The sequence below is a fragment of the Protopterus annectens genome, chromosome 3.part1 (genome assembly GCF_019279795.1).
Source record: "Protopterus annectens isolate FY-2018-M chromosome 3.part1, PAN1.0, whole genome shotgun sequence".
Classification (NCBI taxonomy): Eukaryota; Metazoa; Chordata; order Ceratodontiformes; family Protopteridae; genus Protopterus; species Protopterus annectens.
Window position 1 is genome coordinate 1,353,812,145 of NC_056732.1, and position 21,715 is coordinate 1,353,833,859.

Consider the following 21,715-nt stretch of genomic DNA (forward strand, 5'->3'; position numbering starts at 1 on the left):
AGGTTTATAGGTGTGTACCAGGCTAATGGCCCTGGAGCCTTTACAAGCCAAGCCCATAGGAGTGCCCTGGCATTGTGCCGCCGGACGTTAGTTCCCAGTGCCTCTATCAAGTAGAGCCACTGGAGTCTGCTACTTTCACACTGTGGGTTCTGTCTGTGAGCTAATTTGCAACCCATCTAGTGATATAGGGTTTGATGCCTAGTTTGGTGAGTTTATCAATAATTCCTGAGTGGGGGAATAGTATCGAAGGCCTTGGTCAGATCAAGGTAGGCTGTATGAACTGCCTTGCTCTCATCCACAGCTCTGGTGACTGACTCAAAGAAGTCAACCAGGTTGAGGAGGCATGATCTACCTTTTACAAAACCAAACTGCGTGGTATCTATAGTTTGGAGATTCCCTATATCCTTGTTAATTAGGTCCATGATGATGTGCTCCATAGACTTACATATCAGACTTGTTAGGCTAATGGGGCGATAATTCCCAGGGTATGCAGTCACTCCCCCTTTATGGAGAGGGATAAATGTAGTAGTGCGCCATTTGGTAGGAACAAAGCCAGAGGTGAGGCTGTGATTGAACAAGGCACACAGATGTGGTGCCAGTTCACTTTGTAGTTCATGTAGAACACATCCAGGGATATTGTCGGGTCCCATGGAAGCTGTATTCTTGGCCTTGGTCAATGCAACTTTAACCTGTGCTGCAGTAATGCTGGGTGCCTGGCATTCCTCCGGTATTGGTCCTTTGGGGGGGAGGGGTAAAGTTGGCAGTGAATCTGTCAGCCAGTATGTTGGAAATATCTGTTGGCTCAGTATAGGAGGTACCATTGTGCAGTAACTCAGAGCAAACCTGGGTATTGCCGTAGAGATTCTTGATACAATTACAGAAGGGTTTGTGGTTGTTTTTAGTGTCTGCTGTAATTCTGCCTTCATAGCTGGCTTTAGAAGTTTTGATGAGGGATCTCAACTTTTTGTTGAGGCTAATAAGGGTGTTTTTCCAGTCCAGTCACTGTTGCAGTGCACTTTATACTTAGCAGACTACAAAAGCTACTGAAAAGAATGGAAAGAGGAAGGCATAAAAGAACCTCTTCTATAAACCCATGAAGGATAGCCTTGACAAATCCTGCCCTGGTCCTGGAAATGACATCCAGACCAAGTAGCAACTTCCAGGATGGAGCTAGTGTCCAGACGTCTGAAAAAAAGCACTAGAAGAGGAGACTGCCCTGGTAGAATGAGAATGAACAGAAGAGGAAAGCAGCTTGCCATAAAAAGAATAACAAAAAGAAAAGGGCTTAAAGACCCAAGAGATGGTTTGCTTAGACAATACCAAATCCAATTTCCTGGATCTGATGCCTTTTGTCTTATGCAATAAATTTCTGAGCTGTCAATGAAAATCCAAGGTGGGTAGTACCATCTCATTGTAGGGAAGGAAAAACGTAGGGAAGATGAGTAGACTGATTCAAGGACAAATCATTAACCACCTTGCATGAAAAAGAAGGATTAGTGCGAAGGTACAACCTTGTCCTTGTGAAAAAAAAAAAAAAAAAGGAGGAACCACCATGAGGACTTGAAGTTTAGAGACTCTCCTGGTAGAAATAAAAGCCACAAACAATACAATCTTCCGAGTACAATGCTGCAGTGAAGAAGAAAAGGCAGGCTCAAAAGGGGACTGTGTCAATTTTTCAACAACAAAAATATGGTCTCAAGAAGAAGGAAACATTTTCTTGGGGGCCTAATATGAAGGACATCTTTTAGGAATTGTTTGACTTCAAAAGAAGCCAAAAGAGGATTCAAAGGCAGACAGACAGAAATGGCTAACAAATAAGCTCTAACAGGAGAATATACCAAACCAGTATTAAGAAATTCACACAAATAAGAAAGGACCATAGAGATCCAAAAAAAGGATCCTGGTCATGTATGAAACACCAAGTAAAAAATCTCTCCCTTTTAGCCACATTGGATTTTCTTGCCTCCTACACAATCTGCAGCACATCCGAAGAAAAGTAGTGCCTAAAAGTTATCAAAACTCTATCAGCCTATGTGTCAGATGAAATGTGGACAAGTGAGGGTGAATGAGACACCCCTTGTCTTGTGTGGAAGATTTACCCAGTAAAATAATGTGATGGTTGCCCCTAGCCAAGTGAAAGAGAAGGGGGAACCAGTGCTGTCTGGGCCAAAAGGAAGTCACCAGCAACGTTCTGGTGTGTGTCACATGATCTTGTGCAAGACTCTGGAGTGTAGAGGAAGAAGGAAGAGTTATCTGTTGAGAGTAGAGGCAAAAAGATCAACTTGAGGATTACCCCCACCGATTGACAATGTCCAGAAACACCTCTCTGTGAAGCATCCATTTGTGAGGATGTGTCCTAGACCTGCTCACAGTGTCTGCCACTAGATTGTGCTCTGAAGGGATGCAAACTGCCTGAAGAACCAAGTGATAGTGGATGGCAAAATCCCAAGCCTGATAGACTACCCTCCAAAGAAGACAATATTTTGTACCCCCCTGCTTGTTGATGTACCACATGAGTGGTGTCATCTATAAACACATTTAGAAAACCTGGGACCCAAATGGAGTGAAAGGCCTGAAGAGCTAGAATTAGAGCCCTCATCTATTTGATACTGAAATGGTCTGACATCTGCTGATCAGACCAGAGACCCTGAACTTTCAGAATGCAGGAAGACGCTTCCCAACCTTGATGAGAAGCATCCTTGTTCAGCTCTTGAAAGAAAGAGGGACATGAAAAGGCAGACGTGGATTTAGGGAGATCTGCTAAATCATCTATCAGCATTTGAGTTTGAGACAGGGTAAAAGAGTGACAGGGAACTCCAGAGGGTGGCAGTGTTGGAGCCAAACAACCTTGAGATGCCATTGAAATTTCCTGACATGGAGTTTGGCAAAAAGAACAATGGGAAAGGTGGATTCCATGAACCCCAGGATTCAAAGAAATTCCCTTGCAGGAAGAACTGGAAGAGGAAGAAGAAACTGAAAATAAGTTGTCAAGGCAAGGATCTTGGGAGGCAGAAGAGAAGCCAGCATCAGGATGATCTGAATCCTGCGACACAAAAACACTAGGTCCAGAGAGGGAGTCAACACTGACTTTTTGATACTAAGAGTGAATCCTGCACTGAGCAGGAACAGCACAGTGAAGTGCAGATTCTGAAACAGGAGTAGCTGAGAGGGGGCTTGACTAAGAAGGCTGGCCAGATAAGGGAATATTTGGATTCCTTGAAGTCTGCGAAAAGCTATTTCCTAGGCCGGACATCTGGTAAGTACCCTTGGAGCTGTGGAATACCAACAGGCAAAGCAGAGAAATTATAGTGAGCAACAGAAAAATAGAAATGCAGATACTTCCTGAAAAGAGTATGAACAGGAATATGAAGATAAGCATCCTTCAAATCCAGGGAAACCAGAAAAGCTTGGGGAAGCAAAACAGGGAAAAAAGATTGAAGAGACAACATCCTAAAGGAAGGAATACATCTGGTAAGTGCCTAAGCCCTAGAACACAACAACCCAAAAATAGACAGGCCCAAGAAAGACAGGCCTAACCAACGGGCCTTTCAAACTAAGAACTGTAAATGTATCGTCTACTCTCATACTCGATATATAAACATATAAGGCGATCTCTGCTTAACATAACTTGGCCATGTCAACCCAGAGCTAAATGCAATATAAAGAAATCTCAATCCCAGGGGATACAAGCTAGGTCATCACAATAAACAAAACATGCTGGAAACATGCTGGACTGATGGGTTCCTGACCAGACTCTGGAAGAGGTGCAGATACTGTATACTGTCTATACATGTCAAGCAGAGTGCCTCTTTGGACCTCTTCCCTTGCGAGAGGATGGGAGAGAGGAAATTCACCCCAAATTCACCCCACTGTCCACACTAGGGGTCTAGGAAAGTAAAGTAAAATAAAAGAAAAGAGCCAGGGAATTGTGTATTGTAGCTGAATGTATAGGCCCTAGGGCTGATAGCCTAGTACCAACCTATGAACCTATGAATATGAGAAAGGTGATAAAATAAGACAGGCCTAAAATGAGTCTACATCCCCAAACCACAGGACCAGAAACATTATGGAATAAAAACCTGCTCCCTGTTGAGCAAAGGAACAGGTTGTATAGCTACCTGTTCAACCACATCCCGTAAGACCAGAGGAAAATGAGGAAGCTTGCAAGGAGGTTGAATGAGACCAAAAATGGGGGAAGGGGCTTCCAAGCTATGAAATAACTGTGTTGGATGATAAAGGAAAGGGTTAGCCTGAGGGTCAGAGGAATCTGTCTCAAGAGGTGGGGAGGCTGAATGTTAAATAGAGGCAGATGTAATCAGGAAAAGAGGGGTTTTGGCCCCTTGAACTCTGAGCAGGTTTATCTGGGAAAATCTGCTTAGAAACCATTTTACCTCTAGCAGATTTTTAAGGCTGTCAACAGACAAAAGAAAGTTTCAAAGGATAGTTTATCTGGAACTTGAGTATAAGTGCAACAAAAACTTTGTTTAAGGATCTGTATGACCTTGCTTTAACCTGCAAGGTTGTAAACAATCCTGCAGGAGCAGTTCCAAAAAGATTCTGGTTATCTAAGGGAGAATCTAAATGTTTGGCCTTAATGTCTTCAGGTGAAGTCTGCAGGTGCAACCAGGAGTGTCTTCTCATGACAGAACCAGATGCAGCTGCCCTAGAGGAGGCATCAGCTGCATCACAGCTGCATTTAATGGAAAAAGAAGTTATGTCTTACCATAACATTTCATCTGTGTTGTTCATCTTCTTTCCATTCATCACTGATGGGACAGAATCCCAAGCTACCTAGAGGTCCATGTGTGGCCCTTATGGAAGAACATTCCTGAGTACCACTGAGCCGAAGGCAGCTCTCCCTCTGGTAGAGGGTCCAGAATCCACAGTGGTTATACTAGGTGAGGCCGAAGGAAGGGGAACCAAACTTGTCGAGGCCAGAATGGGGCTATGAGGATCACCTTGCATCTCAACCGAAGAGCTTTCTTTACAAATTGTGGGATCAGAAGGAATGGGAGGATAAGAGTAAAGAAGTCCCATGGGCCAATCGTGGATCAAAGTGTCCCTCGGTGACTCTCCCTCTGGGGGAAGTATGGCAAAATAGCTGCTGTACTTGGTGTCTGATGGGGAAGCAAATAGATAGCAGCAAGGTTGGCCCCAGTGGCTGAAGATTACAGATGCCACCTCGGGGTTGATGGACCACTTGTGGGGCATGAGGATGCATGTGCTCAGTTTGTCTGCAATCACACTGGAGCTCCCCGGGATATGTGCTACTATCAGAAAATGGTTGGAAGCTATCACCCAATGCCAAATTCTCATGGCTTCTTGACATAGGTGTTAGGACTTTGTTCCTCCTTGCTTGTTGATGTACCAGACCACTGACATATTGTCTGATTGAATTGCAATTGTCCCGGAAGGGAGAGCTGAATGGAAGGCCTGCAACAACAACAGCATGGCTCTCAGTTCCAGAATACTGACATGCAGGTGTGCCTCTGAGGTGGACTATGTGCCTTGGATGTTTTTCCCTGGAAATGTCCCCCTACCTGATCAGGGAAGCATCTATGGTCACAACGGCTGAGGGGTTGAAATGGGCGACTCCAAAGATCTACTTCTGGCCTTATCCACCAAAGCAGGTCCTGTTTGCAGGATTTGGTTATTCAAATCTGTTAATTGAGGGGATGACACTTTGGGAACCATTGACACAGAAGGAGCCATTGCAGAATCCGCATATGTAGCTTTGCTAGAGGCACTATTGGAATTGACGCAGCCATAGAACCTAGGGCCTGAAGAACTTCCCTTGCAGACACTTTTGTTTGAGATAGAATCACCTGGAGTTGAAGCCTCAATCGATGGAGTCTGTGAATTGGGAGGGATACCAGACAGGACTAAGTACTGAACACTGCTCCAATGAACTCTATTTGTTGTGTAGGGATAAGGTTTGATTTCTCCCAATGTATCGTTATTCCCAAAAATTTTGCCAGAGAGAGAGTATAGTGCACTGCTGTTTCCAGAAGATGCTCGGTGGGGATGGTAAGGAGCCAGTCGTCTAGAGATGGAAACACCCGGAATCCTTTTAGTCAAGTGAGCTGTTAACACTGCCATGCATTTCATGAACACTCCGGAGGCTGTAGAGAGACTGAACAGCAGGGCACGGAATTGGTAATGACTGGCTCCTAGCCGGAAGTGAAGCAGACTCCTGGAGCATTTGTCCATCTTGATGTGGTAATATGCATTCTGGAGATCTATACAGCACATCTAATTGCCTTCTCTTAAAAGGGGAAGGATGGACTGAACCGTGACCATCCAGAATTTGGTTTGGGTGACAGACTTGTTTAAACTGCTGAGATCTAAAATGAGTCTCCAGTCCCCTGTCTTCTTTGGCACCAAAAAGAATCTTGAGTAAAATCCGGATCTGCGCTGGTTTGGTGGGACTGGTTGGATGACTCTTTTTTGAGACAGCTTTATAATCTCTGAAGCTGCTTCTTCCTTTTAACTGGGTGGAACGTCGGGAAGTTTTCTAGGAAAGTTTGGCTGACAAGAAAGGGGAATGGTGTAACCTCTGGTGATAATGTTCTGCACCCAACGATCTGTGGTGATAGATTGCCAGGCAGATTGGTGCAGAAAGAAACAAGCCCCAACTGCTTCCAGAGGTAAGCAATTGGGCTGCCCCTCATGAGCGCTGATAAGGCTGTCCAGAGAAAGAGTGCCTGGAGCCTTGGTTAAGAGGACCCCCCTCTGCCTCTATAGGGGCATCTTCTGGAATTGTTACCCCCTCTGCCTCTGGGAGTATCATCACCACATGTGGCACAGAAAGGACCCTGAGATTTCTTATGTCACATTTTCCCACTCCTCTGATTCCTGGAGAAGGTACGTTAAGGGTTGGAAAACCATAGGCCTATGGCAGACAGGGTTTTTCCATCTTGCTTGCACCTGGCTAGCGTGTCCTTCACTTTGTAGCCAAAAAGGGCTGAAGCGTCGATGGGAGCATTCAGAAAGGAAGACTTGAAGGGATCCACAAGGTCATAAATGCGCATCCAGGCATGACGGCTCATAACAATGCCCGAACCCGCTGCTCTAGCTGCCCCTTTGCTCGTGTGTGACAGCAACCTCATGGATGAGTTGGATATTGATTCCAGGGTTGCGAGCTGCAAGGCCACTTTGTCCCTGACCTCATCAGACAACTATCCTGCGAGCGTCCCAGAGAGTTCAGAGATCAAGTACCTTTGGAGCCTCACAAAATGTGCCAAATAGTTCAGGGACAGTACAGCAAAGGTCCCTGATGCAAAAACATGCTTCCCAAGTATGTCCACTGCCCAATACTCCCTGATAGGCAGGTGGACAATGGGACTTTCCTCAGCCAAGTCCTTTTTCATGGCCAGTGCCATCACCATAGCATCAACTGGTAACCCTTTGGACCAATGCGGGTTCTCCTCGAGAAGGGAAAGAATTTTGTCTGGTCTCCGAGAGATCGCCTCAATGAAATCAGGTTCTTCCAAGCACGCTGCACGATGAGCTGGATGAGCTCATCGGCAGGTGGGGTCACCCAAGAGGTAGGAGGCCGGGCACAAAAAGCCTTCAGGAACAAAGGCTCCTCAGACAAAGGGTTAGAGGGCTTCCAGTCACCTCCTCTGCTTTAACATCTCCAGGATGTCTCCGAAGGAGACATCATCAGGAGGTGACTGGGGGGACCCTTCACCATCATCGTAATCCATGCCTTCTGTTAAGGACTCCTTGGGTGATACCATGTGCTTCCTCTTGCATGTCTTCTTTTGAGGGGGCTCCTCAGTGTGGGTCTCTGAGGAGGACTCGCAAGAGTGGGTACCCTGAACAGGGATGTCCTGCGGCTTCTCTGCCCAGTATCCAGGAGTGGTGGTTTGTGACAGCTGTAGCTCAGGGGGTGAAAACTGGGATTCCAACATCAAAGGAGGGTTGCCAGAAGCAAGAGCTCTCTCCATCGCGTGGAAGGCAGGTCCACCTGAAGAAGGATGGGAGCCCAGAACCGAGAAAGACAACCTCAGGACCGGGGTCACAACCCGCTCTGAACTCACTCCCTTGGATGGCGCCTCAAGCAGGATCAGTGCAGATGCAGCCATTGGCCCTGAGGATGGAACCGGGGAGAGAGGCAGCTCCATACCACAGGCTGATGCACCCATCCCCCAATCCCCAGATTGAGGAAGGATCGGTTCAGCGGGAACCAAAGACCAAAGGGACAAACTCGGAGCCAGAGTGAGATGCACCATAGGCGCCAAGGTGATGGGTTCCAAGAAGGATGTTGGAGCAGAAGGCTTTGGAGCCAAGATGGTCGAAGGACATGTGTAAGATGGAGTCTGTGGATAAGGCAACCCAAGTCCTGCAGGTAGATGGGTCTTAGAAAGTGAGGGAATTCCCCTTGGCTAACAACAGCTGGTCTACAAGATGCACCACTTTGTGTTCCAAAAGGCTCCTATTGGATCTAGTGGATACTCCAGATGGAGAGCCAGGATGTTCAAGGAATGGGCTATATGCCTGGCCAAGAAATGGATCTATGGAGGGGGAGTATCAGGTCAGTGGTGCAAGGTCTGCTGGCACTGAAGTCTCTAGTTTCGAGACCAGAAGTAAAGGGGTCATATCCAGTGAGGTTGGTACAATCTCTGTGCCAAAGTGGCACTCGGAGCCGAAACGGTTGGTTCCAAAATGGAAACTAATGGCGTAGTCAAAGGTGTGCCCTGAGCCAAAGTGGCTACAGGTGCCGAAGTCGAAATAGGTGTAGTAAGGTCTATGACTGGTGCCAGAGGCAGGATCAGTGCCAAAACAGGCATTGGTATTGAAGGTTTTGAGATGGTTGGAGGCAAAGAAGACGGAGCTGAAGAGACAGATTTATGCTCCGATGATAATTTAGAGACCTTTGATTTCCCAGGCTTGCTCTGATCACCCGATGGTGAAGAAGGAACAGAGTGGGATCTCTTTTTGTCCTTAGAAGGAGGGGTTGAGACCTCCATCGCAGAAATGTCCCCTGAGAAGGGAGACTTGAGTAACCCTTTCAGAATGAGTTTATTTTTGCGCTCATTAAGAGTGTGTTGGCTGAAACTCTGACAAATGTCGCATGCAGGCTGCACAGTAAGGTGGGCCACTCCCAAACAGTATACACAGTCATCATGAGAATCACTGTTGGGTAACTTGCCCTTACAAGAAGTACTTAAAACCTGAAGTAGCCTTCTTATCTGACATCTTGGTAGAAAAACACCACAGGTCAACTGTATAATCCAACTATAATGAAGTCAACTCCATTCAAAAAAAAACACAAACATAACAATACACTAGTATGTACAGAAGAAAAGGGAAACACCTGAATAAAGGTTAAAGCTAACAGGTTAAACAGGAAAATCAATACCAACTATGGTATTGAAGAAATACCACAAGGGTAAGGGAAGAAAGGCCGTACCAACAATGGTACTTGAAAGTTTACCAACTGCAACAACGGGTAGAGAGGAAAGAACAAGGTTAGACAGAAGAATGACACTAAAAATACAAATTGCTTAAAAAATATGAATATATCCAAAAATGTTTACACAAATATCAAAAAATGTTTCACTTGGCTGAGAGCTCGGCTGAAACGTGGCTTTACAGATATGCAGCAAACGAGATCTGAGGTAACAGGGAGAAGGGCATTCTGGGCAGAGACTTAGCTCGGGAATTTTTTTGGCTGGCTCGAGCTTGGTAATAGGCTGACTTGGTTCTGAGGGCTTGGAACCAAACCCCATCAGTGATGAATGGAAAGAAGATTAACAACATCAGATTGATAGTTTACCTGAGAGGCACAGGTCAGTAAAGAGAGACAGAACAGAAGTCTTACTGTCTGAATTAGGCAAGTCAGACAAAAACCCTCCTCCTCCCCCAGCTGAGACAGAAGAGCCAGGATACATCTAGTCTTGTGGTTCTGAAAATTAAAGACCTTAAAACCAAGGTAGCAGAAGTATACAGTTTTGTCCCATACTTCTTCAGTGCACAGCTGTCTTTATCAGTAGGGAGAAGCTTGGAAGACGAAAGTAGTTTGGATGGATTATCTGTGGACATGGAAACCACAGCAGGATTAAATGATAGGCTTTTATACAAATATTTATGATCCTCAGGTACTTTATAAAATCTAAAACACCAGCACACGAAGTATATATCAAATACACAAATCCAAGCACTTTACCAGTTTTGTATTTTATTAGCTAAGCGATCTGCTACCTCAGCATTTCGCCTTCAAGGATCACTTTATAAAATCTGTCTGGCTTCTTTAGAGGATGCAGGTTGAGAGTCAGGAGCCTGAAAACCAGCTGTAAAAGTGCCCATTAAGGCAGCTAAGACTGGAGGGATTGCGGATAGTTTATGTGAATCCATCTGCAAAAATTCATAGTACCTTTTTTGAGCATCTGACTTTTGATCAGTCACATTTAAAGTGTTCTACCATGCGAATCACTGTATCCCCAAAGAATAATTCCTCAAAGGAAGAGGTAGGGGATAAAGAATCCTCTTTATCAGACCCTAATGCCAAAGGACTGTCCATTTGAGAGGAATAGGCTAAGGATTATCCACTAAAGTCCAACTCATCAGGAGCAGCAGAATCCATTGTTTTCTCAGATGGGGTGGAGGAACAAGGGGCAGTAGCCACAGGGGCAGACAAACCCTGTGGTAGTTTCAGAGTCATAAGGGCATTAAACAGCCCTTGAGTAAAGTCCTGCACTCCTTCTGAGGATCCTTAGCTACAGTAGTGAAATGTTTATTTTTTTGTTTCTTTTTTACAGGAACTTCCGCCTTCAGAAATCTCGGAGAGTCAGAGCCCTGTCTGGATTCAATGAGGGTAGCAGGCACCTCTTCCCTAACTAAAATTTGAGAACTCCCCCAGATCTTTCAGATATAATTAGCCGTGGTTTCTTCTTAACATCTGTAAGAGATGTATGCATAGTCTCAGCAGACGTGCAAGGAGGCAGTTCCATGTTGACCTCCAACTGGGTCGTGGTAGAGGGAACTAGACTCATCACTGGACAGACTTCAGGTTCTTCATCCAACGCAAGAGAGACATCTGGTGGAGGCTGGACAACAGCAGATTCAGAACTATCTTTTAGTTTTTTTTCTTAAGAGGTAGCTGAACTTTGGGGCAGGTGGATTCAGCTGTGGTATCCTGGGGTCAGTAATTTCAGACACTGTTTTTCCAGACAGACAGGGAAGACAAATGACTGTGGAGTGTCTTACCTGCAAAAGCCTGACAGATATACATAGTATGGTCGTGCCTAGCACCCAGATAAAGAAGGCACTTCTCATCTCTGTCTTTATGGGGAATTTGCCTCCCACACTCACAAACTATAAGGAGGAAAAGAAAACGGAAGGCATCCCAATGGAGCACTTACCTATATTGGGCTCTGTAGAAGAACCAGTGCAGTGAATGGCATACAGACTGAATTCAGAAGTAACGTTCAGACTGGCGGCACAGAAGCTCTGAGGTTTAGACATCACATGTGTATCTTGCATGCAGGATATATATCTGATGTACGAAGGCAGGAAGGTGTAAAGGCTTTGGTGCGCTGGCCAGATGTTAGGGTATCCTTGGCAGGATATCCCAAGTATAAAGAATAATGCAACAGTGATAAAGAAGGACATCACTCATCTCCAGGATACTGATATCAAGATTGGCCTCTGCTTTCACCCATGTCCCTTGGATCATTTTCTCCTTGTAATGCTCCCCATTGTTAATGCTTGATAGGTCAGCCACCAATTCAGATGGTGTCTGTAAAGCTGAGTTAAGCAACAGGATCAGTCTGGGGATCTGACAGCTGGGACCACTGGACACTGAACATCCACTGAAGAATTCTCATTAAGTATTGTATATGAAGAACCATCACACTGCTTGAATCCATCAACCTAAGAACTTTTAGAATTAAGGAAGATGGAGGGGTGTTATGATCTAACAGACAATGGGTCCTGGCTGACTGAAACCTGTTGGAAGGAAGATTCACATTGCAGTCTGACATGTCCAGATGGCATCCTAGGAACACAATGGACTGAGTATGTTGAAGATGTGACTTGTTGTAGCTAAATGAAATAACTAAGGATGAGCACAGCTATAGCAAGTAATCTCTGGCTGCTAAGAGGGACTCCTTTGTTGCTTTGTTGTAGTGGCAAGGAGCCAGTCATCTAAGTATGGGAAAACTTGGATCCCGTTTAATAACATACTAGCTGCAATTACCATTTTTGCAGTTGGGAAACACCTGGAGTGGGGTGTGCTGAGACAGAAGGGCAGGGCTGTGAAATGAAAGTGATTGGCACCCCACTGAAGTACAGAAACTACCAAGATGCTTTGGCAATTCTGATATGCACATAGGCATCCTGGAGGTCTACTGACTATATCCAATCATTTGCCTTCAGGCAGAGCAAAAATAACTTGTACCATGACCATTCTGAATGGGGTTTTCATGATGTAAAGATTTAGTCCTCTGAAATCAAAAACTGGCCTGAGGTCCTTGTTTTTCTTTGGAACCAAAAAGAAACTTTTAATGGATTCCTAACCATCTCTAGACTGGTGGGACCTACTGAATAGCTCTTTTTTGGAAAAGCATGACAATCTCTCTTTTTGCCACTTTTCAATGATAGGGTGCAATGTCTGGAAGTGGCTGTGAGGGTATTATATAGCTTTTGACATAATTTTCTCACCCAGTTCTGCTGCGTGATGGACATCCATGAAGCTGAGTGAAGAGATATGTGGCTCCCAACTGCCACTAGAGAACAGCAGTCAGGTAAGCCTTCAGGAACATTGGGATTGCTTGCCTTTAAAAGGACCCTGAAATACCTGGTTTTGTGGACAACCTCTACTTCTTGGTCAGCATCTGTTGAAGGAAGTTGCCTTTGCTACAGCCACTTCTATCAAAGGGCTCTCACTGGGATTTTCAAAACCATAGGGACTTGGACCCCTTCTGGTTCCTGTTGAAGGATCTTTAATGAGTCTGAAATTGGATGCTTACAGCTGATGACATTCTTTCTTTCTTGCTCACACCTCAATGATGCCTTGAAACTATCTGCAAAATCACAAAGATTGAGCCAAATCGGATGCATCAATGTAATTAATGCCTGTCCTCACTCCCTGATTACTAAAATCAGCTGCATTATGCTATTATTGCATGAAGAGACTGATAATGTTCAACATTGTACACATGTGATTCTCAATCTGTTTCCTACTCTCAGCCGTGGGTGACATCTGTAAACAGTCTAAAACATGTTCTGCTAAATCTCTTTGGAAGCAATTCCTATGTGTTACATAGTTCAATGCTCTCAGGCAAAGGTGCCCGAGGCATAGGAGCACTTTCTCATCCTGTCCAGTGATCCAGACTACTTGCTTTGCAGATGGACAGTAGCTGTATTATCTGACAGCTGTCCCTTGGTGGCAGCTACTACAATCAAAGAGTCCACCAGAGACCACTTGGTCCAATGCTGCCTATTCTCACATGAACAAAATATTAAATCCAGCTTCTTGGGGACAGCCTCAGTGGAGTCTAGTTCCTGCCATACCCTCCTGGCAGTCAAATCTCTAACATGGTCAGCAGGAGTGATCACCCAGGATGTGGAGGGGGGAGGGAAGACTAAGATTCAAACACCACCTCCTTGTCTGGAGGGCTGCTGACTGCCCAAGATCATCACTTGTCTATTAATTCAAGGATTTTGCTAAAGACAGCATCTTCTGGAGGGGATTATGGGAAACCTTTTGATCACCCAAGTCAGTGTTAAAAGTTAATGATTCCTTAGGAGAGTCAAGGAGCCTATTTTTACATGCCCTTTCCTGGAAACATCCAGAGGGAGCTCATCCAAATCCACAGAGGGCTCAGACTGAAAAAGTGCAGGTTATTTGAGGCTTTCCATTCTGCTCTGTCAATGGGACACTTGATGAAATGACTACTGAAATGATTTGCTGGTTTTCAGGGGCTGGAGCCAATATAAATTAAGGTGGACCCAAAGTCTGTATACATCAGAAAATCCTGACATGGTGCCAAGTCCATCCTCACAGAAGTGGATGCAATAGGTGCTGAAGAAGGAAGCCCTAACACAGGTGACCAGGAAGGTTTCAAGATGGAGACTGGAGCTGCAGTTTCAAAGGCCGACGATTCCAGTTCTGAGAACAGCACCAAATGAGACCAAGAATGGTCACAACATTGAGCAGGTTTGCTCTAAGATTCCATTGATGACAATGGTATAAGTGTTAAGTGAGTTGGATGAGCAAGTGTCAGTGCCAAGGTGGAGGCACCTGTCAGCATCAAAAACAAAGGCTCCAACTGATCTCTCAGCCCCAAAACCACCTGTGACAAAACGGGGATGGTGAAGGAGCTAATACAAGTGACTGTGGGCACAGGTGCTGGCTGAACTAGTGCCCTGTGCAGATCTGATGAAGCAGTGCCCCATCCTTTCAGAACAACAAAAAAAAAGTCAGAGATGTCTGGGCTATTGAAATGCAGAAAACAATCAGGTCCTGTCTCTGCACCTGTCCCAGACCCTTTTGCCTCACAAATCTGTTAAAAAAAGACACCTTTTTTTCAGCTGGCACATTAGCCAGGTAGCCAGATACATGCACCCCCCACACACCAGCACTTCAATACAAGAGCAAAAAAAAAAATAAAAAAATCAAAAAAAATGAAAAAGTCTGTGATCAGGTACCTGGGGATCCTGAAATGCAGGAGCCAACTCAGGTCTTTTCCCTGCTTCTTGCCCCTCCCACCCCCTTCCTCTCAAATCTTTTTTTTTCTTTTTAATTGTAGCAAACTGCTTACTACAGTTACACTTTATACACCACACAGAGTGCTACAGTGCTCAGGTTTTACTTAACAATTTGTTTTTACTTTTAAACAGTAGCAAACTGCTTGTTACAATGCAGCAAGCATTTGCAACAGTTTACATTCTGCACGGAGTGCTACAGCTCTCAGGTTTTAGTTTAAAAAAAAGTTTTAAACTGTAGCAAATTACAGATCTCATGTCTGACAGCAGATGAAACATGGGCTTTTAGAATACACAGCCAAATGTGTCCCAGCCCCAGGTATACCACAAACAGATAGCAGGTGTTCAGGGGGAATGATTTTGTGGCCACACTTCTTGAAGCCATTATCCATGAAGAAAAAAGTAAAGACCAATAACACAGACATTTTCAACAGTAAAAATATCATAAATGGGAGAAATAAAAAAAAAAATGGATGGCAGAAGTAAAAAAAATGGAGAAATAGAAGAAAAACTCTATCGTTATCTACATGAAGACAGAAAGAATAAGAAGAAGACATTAGGCCTCCTGCATAATGCGTTGAAGGAGCTGAAGAAACTTTTACTTTATAAACAGATACAAGACAGCAGAAACATTAAAAGTGTTTTTGTAAGCTCTAAACAGAGTTTAGAAGAACAGATAATGCTAATACTTTGTAAAGAAACATATCTGTCTGATCACTTAAACAACAAATGAGATCTGGGATAGATAGAGCACAGAGGAATTGTGGGACATTTTCAGGAAGAGCTTGAGGCACTAGCAGAGGGCCCAGTTGGATCTGACAAGTGGCTCATATCCCACTAGTCAACTCGGATGTAACAAATGAAACAGAATCTGCTTTTGGCACCAGCTTACAACATTAACATTAAAACATTGGCAAAAAATGTATTACTGTATCCTTTGTGACGTGATCGACCCCAGGGAACAACTACATTGACAATACTCCCCTAAGAGTTGACCCAGTTGTTTGGGATTTAGGAACTTATGTGGACAGTGACCTAACTTTTGACCAACATGTGTCTATTGTTGCAAGAAAGACCTTCTATACTGCACAGTTTATAATCAGAGTGATTGTGTCTAGATCTAGGGATGTCGCTGTCCTCCTTTACTCAGCCCTCATTAGGCCAATCATTGAATATAATGTCCCTTTTGACATGTATCTGTCGAGGCACATGCAACAAATGTAATGCCCACAGAGACACCTTACTAAAACTATATAAGCCTAAACATTATGTCCCACATGGACCAATTCAAAACGTTCTCACTGTAGTCAACATCCTATAGACTGCTAAGAGGTGACCATTGTCAGGCAGACAAGGTATCCTCAAAGCCATTACTGAGAGACTTACTGCACAGAAGCAAGTCAAATGACATCAGAAATACTTGAGCAAGGGATCTAAACCTCTTCTGCAACATCAAAAGAACTGTTCGTAGGGACAGGTACATTTCACAGGGGATACAGCTGCTGTGGTACAGATTAACCATCCACATAAAACAAAGTTCATCTCTATCCATTTTCAGGCGCAACTTGAATCTATGGATGGGAAGAAAATTTACCCCAGGACTGGCCCTGTACTACTAGTAGACACAGACAGCTCCTAAATGTTTTATCCCATGCATGGATCCCCTCAAATTATCTATGATATGATCACAGTTGTTCTTATTGGGGTAATATATAATTACCATCCACGGAATGTGTAAGGCCAATCTATGACCAAATGGGATAGGTTATTTCGAGCATGAAAACAAAAATTGTCTAAGCTTGAAATTGCCCGCAAGGGTAGCTAGCCTAGTGCTTACCTGTTAGTCTGTGAGCATAAACCTAATAACCAAATATATGATCGGTATAGGCAAATGTCAGAGGGAAAGAAATGCTACTGAAAATCTTGCTGAAACACCATAATTTGCATGCTGAGAAAGTTCACATGAAAAGGTTTACTCAACAGCCAATTCTACCATAGTAGACAAAATAAATTCAACTGAAAAGTAAGGAGCAAAATTCACGAACTGCTGTGATGCTGCTATTATATTAATTTACTCAATTTGACACTTCTTGTATGTGCTTGAGTTTCACCCTAGGCCTCTAAATGGGGGATGGACATTATGGTCACCAAAACAAATAAGTAATCTTCTCAGTGCACGATAATTAAACAATTAATTAATTAATTTAAAAATCCAAGCTAAAGTTAATGGGCTTCAAGCCTGGAGCAAAAGTAGTATGTCTCACTCACATGCATGCAATCATTCTTGATACAAATGTTTTTGCTGTATGTTATAAATATTTTTGCTACTTCAAATTCCAGACCAATCAGCTAAGGGAATCAGAATATACAATTCAGGTTGTCTCAAAGAATAGACACTCATCATAATGACAAATTATTTACTTCTGGAAGATACTTGACTGATGTTAAGCAAGTTGTTCAGTGTATAGCTCAACACATTCCATAGCTCAACACATTCCATATCAGAATAAATACTATTTAACTGCTTCATTACCAAAAAAAATGTTTTCTTTAAATTAACAGAAGACTGCATAATACATGCACAGCTACTTCTTTACAAACTACACAGTCACCAGTGATGAAAAGGTTCAAAAATTCTTCTTAACTTTAAATGAGTGTGGATACCTCTGTCACACCTTTGATCCAAGATGCGTCTTGTGCTTCATGAAAATTACAAAAAGAAATTCTAAAGAAAACCCCTGAAAGTAAACTGTTCTTACCGGGATGAGTCTCATAGGTGGCAGTGTTGTGCGTTATGGGATTATAGGATGTCAAGTTTGTTTTGGAGCCTTTTGGACTACTGGCTGGACTGACAGATGATTTTTCTTTTAACTGATGATTAACCGCTGGAGGTAAAGAAGCTAAAGGTGATGGTTCGTGGGTTTTAGGAGCTGGTGGTTTTGATGTCAGTTGCTCCTGGGACTTCAAGTCCTTTTGTTCAGAAAGGTTCTCTGTTTTACTAGCTGCATAATTTTCCTTGAGCAGATCCCTTTTCTGACGACGTAGGTTTGTCTTTTTCTCCAGTATCATCTTCAAAAAAGTACATAGGAAACGTTAAATTAAAAATACTGTTATTTCTTTAGTGGAATAACAAAGTTAATAGTACAAAAAACAAAAACATTGGTTCCACTTTTGGAGTAGAGCATTAGATAACCAAACATAGACATATTACCTCATGTATGTATACTACATCACTAACATCTCCTAAGACATAACGTACAACTGACATTTTATGTATTCTAATTACAAGGCAGAATAAAATAAATAAGAACAAAGGCGTTTGTTAAATAAGAAACTGTCCTAACATTAACCAAAATGATAAAATTATTGGTGTATCACAAAGAAACAATTTGAAGGAACTATAAAGAATCTTATTTTCATTAACGAGTAAGATGAACTGACGTTAGAACAGTTGCATACATGGTATGATACAGAACACCCCTGCCTTTCCACCCCCAAACAAAGAAAAACAGAAACAGAAACACCAGGCATTATTATTTCTTTGGTATCTTTTGTTGTTGAAATCAGTTATCAGTTTCTAGAAATTAGAAGGCCAAAGCTTTATCAAGTGCTTTAATTAAGCAACTAAAAGGAATAAGGAATGTGACAACCCATTCCCTCTAAACTTTGAAGAAAAAACGAAATGTGTACAGCTTTCTCAAATGTACAGGAAATGGTCTAAAGAATACTACATTTTGAACAAATCAAAGACAAATTCATCCTAAAAAGATAACAGTACAGAGTACAATTCACATAAACCTTTAATAACAACCACTAGATATAGGTGATTCAGAGATGTTTGCCAAAGGGGGTTGATGCATTTCAGAAGCATGCTGATTATGCTTTTCTCTGAATTGCAATTTAGTCAACTAATGCAATGAGCATCACATTCTATTCATCTCACGATGGTGTTTACGAATACTAACCACTTTGTTATTACAATGTTACAGAAGTTAATGTCTTGAAGTATGATTTTTTTTTTCACAAAAATAACTAAAAGTGGTACAACTGTATACAACCATCATAGAAATTGCACAGTATATCTCCAGTTTGGGTCATCATACTAGACAGGTCACATAACAAAGAAGATATCCAAGATGAACTACATCCATGGATGGAAGTACATTAGTATGCTTTTTGCAAAATACGTTGTTACTCAGTTGTGTGTGTCACTCTGCTGCTCAGCACTGAACTTTTAAGAATCATGTTTTCCTTATGTACTATGCAAGGCCATGCAAGATATCCTTGCACAGTATGCAAGCACTTACAGATACCACCTAATAACCATACAAATTACAATGGGCAGACTAAACAGACACATTTTATTTTATTTCAATAAATGGCAATCTAATACTTGGTAAGTGAAGTGTTCAGACAACCCTTTTCAACTGCAAACTAGACCACATGCAGAATAAAGAGAACAGTAAACAATAAGCACAAACACATGCAAACATGGCAAAAATTGGTAGAATAATTAGCCATAATTAAATTAGGAAACATGTCAAATATAGTTTTGCAGTTACAATTACCCATAATAGTAGACATTTGATTTCCTCACTGCTGTAGGGTTACCACCTGTCCCACTTTGCGAGGGATAATCCCTCTTTGGGCAGTTGTGTCCTGTGAAAGAAACTAAAAAATTACGACTGTCCTTAGATTTTAGGATAAAAAAATTTCCTAAGTTTTTTAATAGTTGTATAACACAGTTATTTTTTATCTGAAATACTTCAAAGTTATAAGGAATAGCATAAGCACCTCAAATGCTACAAAAATAAGCTTTTATTTTGGCAAAAAAGTGAAGTTCTGTCCTTTGCATTGGCCGTGGGTATGTTTTGTCCTGCAAAACCTCACGTTTCTACAAAAAATGGCCCACTTTGGGCATTTGAAATAGTGGCAACCCTACACTGCTGCAGTAGCCTTTAGGCTTCATAGGTTGTTTCCTGCCTAGGAAAAAACAACCAACTGGCTTCAAAAAGCTCTGCCTCCCCTTCTTACTAGGGTTGCCACCTACCCCACCTCTCTCCACCCACTTTCCCACCCATATTATGTCAGAGAGTACATTAGTACAAGATGGAACACCTTTTGCCTTTTTCTCTATTTTTAGGTGGTCTTGCACTTCTGTGCATTGTGTTAGTGATTCTTTTCATATAAAAAGTTACTGCGAGGATGGATTTTTACACACTCCAGCATTCCGTTTGTTTAGATAAACAGAATACTGGAGCTTAAACTGTGCTTTCTAGGCGACCAGTCTATCATTGTGATTTCTGGATAGTCCAGAAAAATACTGGACAGGTGGCAACGCTATTTCTTACCCATACAAGGAGTGAATATCCTAATAATCCTGAAACAAACAAATAATAACAACAAGGAAATATACACAAAGACACAAACCCTACTTTATATCTTAACTACAACTACATACAAGAATGGTGGGATGGGAGGGTAGGTGTGACTACCACAGCAGTGAGAAATTCAAACATCTACTGTTACAGTTAAGTGAAATGTACACAACTGTACTATGTTTGTCATTCCCACTGCTGCAGCAGACTTTAGGCTGTACTGGTTGATTACCAAAGCCTAACCAACCTGGGAGGAGGAAAGATATGGATCCAGGATCTCCTGAAGAATGGTCCTAACAAAGATAGACCTGGACCTATAAAGGGGACCCAGCTTGTAATGCTTTCTTAAAAGTATGTACACAGGACCATATAGTTGTATCTAGAATGCTTCTACAGTACAACCTTTTCCAATATGCCATTGAAGAAGATAAGGCTCTATCAGAATGTGCCTTGATACTGCCTGGAATGGATTTACTAATGTGGAAATAACAAAAAAGCAATAGCTGAAGACAAGTGGCTGGAAATTATCTGTTTGGACACATTTTTTGCCCCTTGATAAGAAATAAATAGCTGATCACCTTCTCTAAAGGGCTTAGTTCTAATAAGATAGTACCTGAGCTGTCCATGCACATCTAGGGTATGTAGAATCCTTTCTCCCTGTTTTTTATGGTCTGGGTAGAAAACTGTGAGGTTGATTGATGGCTTGATTCAGAGTAAAATCTAAAACCACTCTTGGCATGAATGAGGGGTTTGTTCTTAAAGAGTTCCTATCCCTGTGAAAAATCAGTTAGGGCTCACCCGCCATGACAGCCTGCAACTCAGATACTCCTTTTGCAGATGTTAGAGCAATGATGAGTACAGCTTTCCTAGTCAAGAGCCTTAAATGACCTTGATGGGCATTTTAAAAGGTAACAAAGTCAATTTCTTCAGCACAAAGTTAAGATTCCATGGAGGAGCAACCTATTTATGAGGACATCTCAAGTATAAAACTCCTTTCATAAACTGTTTTACAACAAACAAAGAAGAAAAAAGAGGCTCCGTGGGCATATATACTGACGTGGTCACAAGATAAACTTTTATAGAGGAGGCCAGAGGAAAGTAACTCACAAATATTTGAGCACCAGTGGCACAAAATCCCTGATGGGTCCCTGGTTATTGGTTAGGAACAAACCTGAAAATTGCTTCTGTCTTCCAATGTATGATTTTCTAGTAGCAGGCTTTCTTGCCTCCTTTAGTGTCTGCTGCATGCCCTCATGAAATAATTGCCTAAAGGGTATTAGAACTCAATCATTCAGGTAGTCAGCTGAAATTAATTGATATTGGGGTGCATCCAACTCCCCCTCCTTGTCCTATGTGAGTTGATCTGGTCTGTGAGGAAGCTTGTATTAATTGCCCTAGGCCATTTCAATAAGAAGGAAGAAACAATGTTGCCTGGCCTAAAAGGGGGTCAACACAATGATTTTTGGGGTATCTTTTTGAATCTTTAGAATAACCCTTGATATCAGCTGAACAGGTAAAATGCATACAGGAACATTCCCATCCAAAGCAGCCCAGGACAGAGCCATGAAGGACACCAGTATTGACATGCCTTTTAATAACAATGTACCACTAACTCTTACTGT

At 42.6% G+C, this 21,715-nt stretch overlaps 1 protein-coding gene across 1 annotated transcript in view; it reads right to left on the reverse strand.

The window, feature by feature from the left end:
- The window catches only part of MAPK15 (mitogen-activated protein kinase 15), a 1,649,688-nt gene that overhangs the window by 190,285 nt on the left and 1,437,688 nt on the right, over window positions 1-21,715 (reverse strand). Inside the window, exon 13 of the mRNA XM_044067386.1 lies at window positions 17,475-17,784. Within this exon, the coding sequence (XP_043923321.1) occupies window positions 17,475-17,784 (310 nt within the window). The remainder of the gene's footprint in view (window positions 1-17,474; window positions 17,785-21,715) is intronic.